The sequence below is a fragment of the Dendrobium catenatum genome, unplaced genomic scaffold (assembly GCF_001605985.2).
Source record: "Dendrobium catenatum unplaced genomic scaffold, ASM160598v2 fragScaff_scaffold_1056, whole genome shotgun sequence".
Lineage (NCBI taxonomy): Eukaryota > Viridiplantae > Streptophyta > Magnoliopsida > Asparagales > Orchidaceae > Dendrobium > Dendrobium catenatum.
In genome coordinates, this window is record NW_021319518.1 from 8,181,606 (window position 1) to 8,192,234 (window position 10,629).

The window sequence follows — 10,629 nt, forward strand, 5'->3', positions numbered from 1 at the left end:
GAGAGAGAGAGAGAGAGAGAGAGAGAGAGAGAGAGAGAGAGAGAGAGAGAGAGAAGATGAAGGCTTTGTTTGGGATGACTTTCTTGTTGCTTCTTAAAGCAACTTTTTATTATAAAAATTTAAATTTTTGTACTAAAAAATCGCTTTAAGAAGCAACAAAAAAACTGTCACAAACGAAGCCGAAGTTACCACCAAATCTCGGATGATTTGGTGGTAGTAGAGTCAAACAATTGGCTATAGATATGAATTGAGACTTTAGAGTCTTTTATCCATGGCGAAAAAGAAATGAAGTAAAGTGCAAGTTGTCAAAGTGATGTCTTAACTTGTAATCACATAAGAATGCAAGGAGAAAGCTGGCTTGTATCATTTGTTGCTCTTGTGCTGGCAAAGGCAAACAAAGATAGAAAGGGGCCTATTATGATGGTTTGGCTTTAGAAGATATTTTGTTAGAATACAAAGTGGTGTGAAGTATTTTAAATATATGGATTTTGAAAATTTTCATGTCCGATCGAAGTAGAAAGTAGATCAAAGTAAATAAAATTTTGTATAAATTATTTTAGTTTATTTTTGAAGTAAATCAAATTTGTCCAATTTTAAGCGAGAATTATTTACACCCAAAGCAAGCTTGCTTGACAGCTAGCCACCACCGACTACAACCACCACCCAATCCTCGCAACCCCCACTGGCCACCACCCACCTCCAACCACCACCACCGCCGCAATATCTCACCACTGCCGGCCAACCACCACTATTGCCGACCCCACCAACACCAACTGATCATCCACCTGTCGATGGCTGCCACTATTTTTGAAAATTGCACTACATTCATTACTTCAAAAAAAAAAAAAAAACATTCATTTATATTTACTTTATATTCATCCAAACATGCATTATTTTTATACTGCATTCCTTGTGCACTATATTTTTTTTACATTGCATTCTTTGTAAGTTAATCAAACAGCCCCTATGTCAAAGAAGAAGGCAAGGAGTAACATTAACAGGTCTCTCCAATGTAGGAAGTGAAATCAATAAGTTTATTTCTCAACTGTGAATGTCTTTGAAATAATGATAACAAATTTAATTGCAACTAAATTTTCTTAAAAATTATGAGCGATAAATCTAAAAAAATAAAAGTCTACATGAATCATTTCATGATATCGTTGGATTTAGCCTTTTTAATATATTTTTTTAATTTATTACACTAAAAAATTTCATGCATTAACTAAAAATAAAATCACATTATAGTTTTCTTCGACTTGTTTAATGGACGCCATTAGCAAGCTTTCCATGAAGATCTTCATGTTTTTGGTAGTTACTAAAATGACCATCCGTACTCTCTGTCCTCGCTCACTTCTCCGCATCCTTTCCTTCGGCCTCCACTCAGTCGCCGCCGGCGACGAGCCTACCATCACAGCCACAGTAAACGACCTCTGCCGCCTACTAAGCGACTTCCGCTCCCAACACCACGACCTCGAATCTGCCCTCTGTCCCTTCTCCTCCTCTGTCTCCCCCGCCGTCGCCGAGCAAGTCCTCAAGCGCTGCCGCCATCTTCCATCTCCTTCACACCGCTTCTTCATCTGGTCATCCTCCCTCCCATCTTTCCTCCACACTCCTACCTCCCACTTTGTACTCCTCGACCTCCTAGCCTCCAACCGTCTCTTTCCTCTTTCCTGGACCGTCATCTCCGACTTCCACCCCCATTTTTCCCACTCCAACTCCTTTCGCCTCCTTTTCCAAGCCTACTCACGCGCCTCGCTCCCGCACGATGCCATCCGCGCCTTCCGTAGAATGCCCGACTTCGGGCTCCAACCTACTATAGACGACCTCCACCACCTAATCTCATCTCTCTGCCATCAAGGCCTTGTAATCCCAGCGCAAGAATTTTTCCATGAATGTAAAGCTGAGTTCTCTATTACGCAGAAAACCTACACGCTTCTCATGAACGGTTGGGCCTCGGTTAGGAAGCCGAAGAATGCCCAGCACCTTTTCGACGAAATGCTGCAACAACATCTCCTTGTCGATGTCTCTGCTTATAATTCGCTCATGGCAGCATTTTGTAGAGGGGGAGAGCTTGACGAGGCTCATAAACGGTTCCAGGAGATGAGAACATTGCAGAGGCTTGAGCCGAATGCTGGAAGCTACGCGGTTTTCATTCGAGCTTATTGTGAAGCGAAGGATCTCAATTCCGCCATGAGAGTCATCGAGCACATGAAAATGCATGACCAAACACCGAACGTATTCACATACAACGCTATCATCAAGCTGTTATGTGAGAAGAAGAAGGCTGATGAGGCCTACCAACTGCTTGATGAAATGATTGAAAGAGGCGCTAAGCCTGATACTTGGAGCTACAATGCAATACTAGCTTTGCATTGCAAGATTCAGGAGGTTAACAAGGCACTTAGGCTTCTTTCTAGAATGGACAGAGACTCTTGCTTGCCCGACCGGCATACATATAATATGTTACTGAAGATGTTGATTGGCATTGGTAGGTTTGATCGGGTAATTGAGGTTTGGGAAAGCATGGAGAAGCGGGGTTTCTTTCCTTCTGCATCATCTTATGCTGTTATGGTTCATGGGTTGTGCAGGAAGAAGGGGAAGATTGAAGAAGCTTGTCGTTATTTTGAGATGATGGTGGATGAGGGCATTCCACCTTATCCCAGTACTTGTGAGGTACTCAGAAGAGAGCTTCAACGGTTAGGAATGGGAAGGAGGATTGAAGTGCTGGTTGATAAGATGAAGAGGAGTACTTCTTGCAGTATACAAGAGCTTTCTAATGCCATGGATGCAAGCCAGATAGTTGAAGGGCATACCTGAATTTATTGCTGGTAAACATGAATTTGAAGTTTCAAAACAAAGGTATTAGAAATTTACAAGCGCATATGAGCTTTCAAGTGCGTTGCAACGTAGTTTGTGTTATAGTCTAGCACTTTAAGAAGACCACAGAAACTGGTGTGCTTACTCGTGAATGGGAAATTTTAGACTTGCTTCAACAATACCGTTGACTGTGACAAAGAACTGCTGCATTCTGTCCTTTGAGGTTTTTGGGTTACACTCATTTGCTTCATTCATTTGTAGGCAAGCTTCACGAGAAACAGCAATGAGGTCTCTTGTTTGCGGGATTATAGCTTAGGTTTTTAATGCTGTATTCATGGGAGATGACTAGTGGGAAACTACGCACTTTCAAATATATCATTTCAAGGGATATTAGAGGTAAAATATCAAATGAATAGTCATGCTGAATGCTGCAAAATCAGGCCGTTATATTAGTGATCGATTTACTTTACCTTATTTGATCTCATACGTATACGAAAGCATGAAAAACAGAGACCAATGTACATAATTTTTACATGAAATACCTAAAATAGAGATTATAGAGTGTTGCTCTGCCGAAAAGCTGATACAATCTGTCATCTTTCATCATGATATGAAGAATTGTTAAAACAATGCAAAAGAGCAAGTAGTTGTATTTGTTGTTAGTTTGTAGCTAAGGCGCAAGTAGGAAATGGTTGTAGTACAGATGATGTGGCAGTTAATTAGTTTACTTATAACTCATATTTGGTTTTCTAGATTCTGTTTTTTTGGTTCAACCCAATACAAATGGGCATTGCAAAGGTTGAAGGATTTATAAGAGGGTATATGGTTGACACTCCTAAGGGTCTAGGGTACCATTCAGGTTGAATCCTGGGATAATATAGTATACTAGATTCAAGGATCCTAGGAGGAGTCAAAGGTACCTTGGGTTTAATTTTGGATTAAATTGGTTTTGGTTTAGTAAGGTGATAGGAAGTGCTTGTAGAATTTTAGTAAAAGCCTTGGCTGAAATCTAATTTCAGCGATTTCAGAAAATCAATGACAAGAAAATTAGGAATAGAACACACAAGAACCTATGATGCACGGAAACAGACACGGACATGGACACGGCGATACGGACATGACACGCACTGACACGGGACACAACTTTTTTGAAAAAATAGGACACGGGTACAGCGCGGACATGGTATTATATTTTTTTATATAGTGTATAAATATTAATGTAACATCATATAAGAAATGACAAACAATAATAATGAATGACATGATATATAATTTTTCTAGTTTATAATATAAAATGTTTAATACAAAATATCTAGTACAACCACAAAAATTTAAACAAATAACCATTTACTACAACATCAAGCATTCAAGCTTCAACTACTATTTTTTTCTTTTTAAAATTAAAAGATTTAAGCTTAAACTGCTAGAATTAGCTTCAGAGGTTTGTTTTTGGCCTTCAATATCACAATCATTGAATATCATTGCTTCCAACTATGATTTATCAAAAGAAAGATTTGCAATAGTTAATTGGATATCATATAATGAAAGTTGATTCTTCTTTTTATCTATTTACTTCTCTAGTTCGCTAGTTCTCTCCCATAATATTTCTTTAATCTCTAATCTAAATCACAAAAAATGTATTTATTTACTTTTGTACTTCTCTAGTTCTCTAGCATAATAGTTAATTGGATATCATATATTAATCTTTATTCTATTAACCTTAAATCTTTTATTTTCTAAATATTTTCTATCTCATTCTAACTTTTCACCTATTTCAATAAATCCTATCAACTAGAATTACAATAAAGCATGCACATAAAGATCTTTCAAACATAATCAAAATTCTTCTTATTTCATGTCACTAAAAATTGCAAACACAGGTAGGCATAATGGTTTTCAATAATCATTACTGCCTCTCAAAAAAAAAGTTTCATTATCTAATAATCATGCCTTTCAATATTCATATTGATGCATATACAAGCGAATGCGATATTTTATTTGATTTAGTAAATATAAAAATATATAAAAAGTTATAATTTAAAAGGAATTATTATAAAAAATTAGGACACGCATGTCCTAGCTGTGTCAGGTTAAATTTAAAAATTAATTTAATCAAACACGTGTCTGTCGTGTCCAACTTGTGTCCCAGCTGTGTCAGACACTGCATTCTCTCTTCAAGAAGTGTTTCGGCTCATCATAGACAATAACTCTTTTTTTATTGAAAATTTTATGAAATAAAGACAACATATAAGTGGATCTTCAATTGGAGAGGAAGATCCTGCTCTCCCAAATATCTGGCCATCGGCTAGAGTCCAAACACCATAAGAACAATTTAAATTCAGCAAATAACATATATTCCTAACCCTAAAAAAATCACCTACTAAAGCAAACAATAAATAGTAAATACCCAAACCTCCTTCCCTCATTTTCCTCACAAATCTTCCCTTTTTCCTTAATTATTTTCCTTCCAAATCAACCCTCAAATCAGCCCACAAATCTGCCCTCTTCGATTAGGAAATATTTTTTAATTAATACTCTCCAAATCAGCACCCAAATCTATCCTCTTCAATCAGGAAATATTTATAAATTAATCCCCCTAAATTAGCCTCCAAATCTGCCCCTAAATCTACACTCTTCAATTAAAAAATATTTTCTAATTAATTCCCTCCAAATCAGCCCCCAAATCTGCCATCTTCAATTAGAAGATATCTCCTAATAGTTCCCTCGAAATCAGCCCCCAAATCTGCCGTCCTCTCCTGTGGCTCCCGCTTCCTCCGTATCAGAAGGTCTAATTGAGTTATTTTGGAGCCGAATAAACTCATCATTGACCTTCTATACCCATTGGATAGGTTAGATGTCAATTGATCTTTCAAGGCAAAAGGGATCTCGTATGGTAGGCTCTTCACTAGTGTAGTTCAAGAGTTTATAAGGCGTATTTCTAATGTTGATTTTAAGGACTACTAACATAGTTAGGCCATCTATATCTAGCTCCTAGAAGTTTGTAAGGCTTCCTAGAGCTAAAGAGCTGAAATCAACTGTTTGGAATTTCTATGACTAGCCAATATTAAAGTTAATGAAGACCCACCTAAGAAGCCCTACAGGGAAGGTTCTATGGTAAGGAAGGATCATCTATCTCCCAAGGCTAAGCACAAAGAAGAATTTATCAATCTTAATAAAAAAAAAATGATATCAACCTTTTTTAGCTATCGCCCCAATAATGCCTAGTCCTATCTTGGGAACTAGAATGTTGGAAATAAATTGCAGTATATTAAATCAACAAACCATCTTCTTCATCAAGTTCTCTATTTTTCAAGTAGTGGTTGAATCTTTGATTTGAAAATTTTTGAATAATTAACTACCCAGTTATGTATTGTTGAATTGTAGGTAGATTGAAATAATTTCAATCAAGTTCTTGCATGTAATCGGATCTCTTGAAGTTCTTGTTGGTCTTACCTTCAGATTTCCCCTTTTCATGCCAGTTTGAATGAATTGAGCAGGAACGAAGTTTGCTCTGTAACCCAAGAAACAGGGTTGTTTTTAAACAAAAATCTAAACATACAGGGATAGTGAATGTATGCCTAGGAAATTTAATTTGAGTTTAGTTTGTGGTTCAATTCTTATATTAAAGTTGGGTAGAGTTTCATTTGGTCAACCTACTTTGTCACATCAATGCTGTATTTCTCTTGAAAGTGAGCTTTTTTTCTTTTTTTTTTCTTCTCCAGCTCCTTTCGTATCAAGCAAACGGTACCAAGTGTTCACATATTTTTAGAAGTGGTATTTTTTTATAATTAATTGCCTGATTTTTTTTCTTTTCTTTTATAAGGGAAATTTAGTAAATAAAAAGCACTAGTTTTTATTTGAAATGGTTAGCTTATAAATACCCCATTCTTCTAGAAAGTGGGCAGTTATTGGAGAGTTTATTTCATGTTATTCTCATGTTGGTGAAAGGTTAGTTTATGAGTATCGTTGCGGGGTTTACTTTCACATCCCAACAGGTTTTTTTTATAATTAATTAAGTGTTAGAGGGACCGATTTCTTTTCTTCTCTTCTCTTCATAAAAGTAATTTAGGGGCTAAAAAAAAAATAAAAAAAAAGTAATTTAGGGGCTGTTTGGCATGCATAATTAGGAGGGTAAAGTAATTTAATTACGTGCATTTCTTAAAATTACGTCGTTTGGTTGATTTTGAGCAGAACATAAGTCCTCTGAAGCATCAGCAATGTATTATAGAAGATCGTTCATGCGACATCGAAACCCGCTCAAATTGAGAAAAGGGCAGTTTTTGAGGTTTGTTTCAGTTAATCCTGAAGTTGGGGAAGGGTTTCCCTATTTTGGGGTGGATTCTTCAAATATGGAGAGGTGAGAAGGGAATGAGATCATAGTGGAGTTTGGGACTTCATCACAATCGATCATCTAAGCTTCTATACTTTCTCCTCATCTATCTTAGCCCTGTCATTTCAATTTCTAGAGATCGTCCCCCAAGTGGTAACAAGAACTTGTACGGGAGCAGTCTCAGCGAATCTGCACTTCTGCGGATACCTAAAGACCTGAATTCAGGTTCACTATTTTTAGATTTAAATCTTACCTTGTTTTCTTCTTGATAGGAGCTAATCCACCAATTTTTTTCTTGTCCTTTTCAATGCAGATTTTGAGAATTGCCATACCCAGTTGAAACATTATTAACAACAATCCTGAATCTCAATCTCCCATTTCTTGAACAAAGAGGAACATTTTGAATCAGCCAAGCATTGGTGGTTGAGGTTTTCATCTGCTATTCCAGACATCTCTTGAAAAATATAATTGGCTTGCTGTTTGCTCTCTTTTCTCTCTTTCTTTTTCTCTACTATGAGCTAAGGAGTAGGATACTTAGGTTTTGTTTGGGACAGCTTCTTATTGCTTTCTAAAATAGTTTTCTACTATAAATTTTTGTATTGAAAAGCTGCTTTACAAAATAGTAAAAAAGTTGTCCCAAATGAAGCTTTAATTTAATTGGTGCATGCTTGTTTATAAATTTCCATTATTCGGAACGGGATATGTGGTTATGCTTAGTGACCAAATTTTATTTTAGCTATGAAATTTCAAACTGCATCTTAAGCCTTCTTTAACCAACTTTTGCTCTTGCTGGAAGTTCTTCAGACTTTATTTGCGCCTTCTTTTGTCTTTATTCTCCCAAGCTATTCAAAATTTTAAGTCAGCAATTTTCTTGGTGTCACTGCCAATGGCAGCGATAGCAAAGTGGCCTCCGCTGCCCCAACTTAACAAGCCAATTTGACACAAGTTTGTTAGCTCACCTTTGAATTGGTTAAGTTCGATTAGTTCAAAACCTCTAAGACATTTGTTTTGAGTTTTTTTTTTGTTTGTTCAAATTCATCTAATTCATTGGTTATTGTGATGCGATCTCCATGATATTTTAAGCTCAAGTGCTCTTTAATTTTTCATTTCTTCTTAAATCTTATTGATCTCATGAGCCTATTGAAAGAACTCATGGTTTGAGAAAAGATAAAGAGAACTGCTGTAGCATTAATGAAAAGCTTGCTTTCGCTGTTTACATTGCTTGTGATATATAGAGAAGAGGGGAGACAGCCCCTTACACAGGACAGAGCTTTTGCAGATAAGTAATAATGTAATGAGATGGTTTTGTGCTTCCTGTTCTTCTGTTGAGCAGTGGATGATGGATAAGTACAGATATAATTTGCTGGCCTTTTCACCAAATGTGTATAGCTTATCACCTATGTGATTTAATTATGGTTCATTAGTATTCTACTGATTTCAATTTAGTTGGCTTTCCTGTGAACTACGTTGTTAGTAGTCTTAATTATCATCAAGTATTGGATCATCTTAGAAGAAAATATCTTAGAGTGTTTGTAATGTGCTAGTTTAAGAGATAGTGCCCTTATTCATAATGAAGGTGAGGGCGTTATGTGTCAGCTTCTCCATTGGCTTGTAAGCAAAGCAATGAGTGCTTGGTTGCAAGTTTGTGCAGTGTAACTCTAGTTTGGGTTAGGTACTAGTTGTGGAGATAGGCTATGAGGCAGATTGAATAATATAAGTATCATCCTGTCTTTTAGGCTTCGTTTGGAACAACTTTCTTAATATTTTTAAAAGCAGCTTTTTTGTACTAAAAATTTGTAATAGAAAGTAATGAAAAAGTCACTTACATGTTTTAATTATTAGATTACATCATAATTATCTTTTAAAGGGAAAAAATAGGTCTATCCAACAACACTATTCTAAAATATATTTTTTGTTAAGTAGTTTATTATTATTATTATCATTGTTGTTATTATTATTATTATTATTTATTGCCAAAAATGTGACCTATTTCATTATGGTGGAATAAAACCTTGTATAATCGTGAATGAGAAATTGAATGATTACATTACATAAATATATAAAATTACTTTACCACAAATTAGATGGGTTGTCATGAAAAATTTATTTCGCGACAACAATTTGATTGAATTCCTCCTACACTCTTCAACTGCCACGTCAATGAAAGTTGTCTAGGCGATGCAGAAAGGGGGAAATTATTACGTCTCGGTGTCCGGGATTCGTCCGGACACCAATCCAGACGTGCTATGTCATGCAGGTACACCCGGGGCCCGGTGTATATGGGTGACGTAGCGCGTCTGGATTGGTGTCGACGGTCCGGTCACCGGATGTAATATTTCGCCGCAGGAAAGGGGCTTAATATTCTCAATAATGTGTTACATCAATGAAATAATAATTTAAATTTACTTAATTTATTATTTCAAATTAGTTTTGGCTGACGCTTCTTTTTACACTTCAGGCCAACCGTATTCCTCTGTTTCACTAGCTTTCCAACACGAGATTTGTGATGAATTTGTAGCCACAATAATAGTTAAATTTAATAGCAGAGATTAATTCTTTATACCACAAAATACCCATTAATACATTCTAAATTAAAAAAAAATCTTAAAATATATAATTAATAAGCAAAATATTATATTAACATTTTAAAAAATAAATTAAAATAAAATAATTACATTATATTTTATATTTTATTACAAATTTAAAAAAATTACAAACTTCTAATAAATAAATATATATTATATAAAATATAAGAAATAAATATACTATTAGTTTTTGTAATTTTCATCAACTATTTATTCTGTTCCTTAATTCAAAATTTTACTATTTATTTAATTAATTATAAATATTATATTAAATTTTATATAGAAAACGCAAAATTAAAGATAAGTTTTCATGAGAAAAACCAAATTTTATTTTACATTTTTGTCGAAAAACTTGGATAAAGCTTAGATTATATCTATTTTTTAAAGCTAAAACATGCAAGATAGCGTGTAGAATAATTTAATTTTGCGTATTTGTAGTTTAATTACTCTATAACTATCTTTTCTTTATCTTATTGTCCGTTTAAATTATGTGCGTGTGCAATGTGATGCCCGCGTGCTTCACCAGTTCTTATACTTCCTAGCAAATTATCCTTCCCGCGCAAGAAAATTCAGCAAGAGGCTGCAGCGGGGGGAATGGAGGGGTGGGAGGGCCAAATCGACGTCGACGATTCCGATCTCCAATCTGTTCTCCGTCCTCCACTCATCAGTCTCTTTGTCCGCCCCACGCAATACTCAACCGTCCAGCCCTGCTCGCAAATTTCTTCCTCTTTTTCAAACCCTAGACCGTACTCGCTCTATCCCTCCTTTTCAATCCCAACTTCCTACCAATATTTCTGGATAAATCAAAACGAAGAAGAAGAGCATCCCTCATTCCCGGTTCCGCTGGCGCTATTCAGGCGGCCATGCGCAGGCGATCCGCTGCAGCTTGTTCAGAAA

The 10,629-nt window shown here is 35.8% G+C and overlaps 1 protein-coding gene across 4 annotated transcripts; it reads left to right on the plus strand.

The window, feature by feature from the left end:
* Nucleotides 1-1,274: 1,274 nt before the first annotated feature.
* Nucleotides 1,275-7,903, plus strand: LOC110104991 (pentatricopeptide repeat-containing protein At1g52640, mitochondrial). 4 transcript variants are annotated; one of them, XM_028698212.1, is made up of 3 exons: nt 1,275-3,213; nt 7,009-7,372; nt 7,461-7,903. In XM_028698212.1, the coding sequence occupies exon 1, from the start codon at nt 1,288-1,290 to the stop codon at nt 2,815-2,817; it is 1,530 nt and encodes a 509-aa protein (XP_028554045.1). In that variant the 5' UTR covers nt 1,275-1,287; the 3' UTR covers nt 2,818-3,213; nt 7,009-7,372; nt 7,461-7,903. The 4 variants fall into 4 exon arrangements, with proteins under 4 accessions (XP_028554045.1, XP_028554046.1, XP_028554047.1 ...); XM_028698213.1 differs by having other exon boundaries at nt 1,275-2,859; XM_028698214.1 differs by having other exon boundaries at nt 1,275-2,828.
* Nucleotides 7,904-10,629: the final 2,726 nt, after the last annotated feature.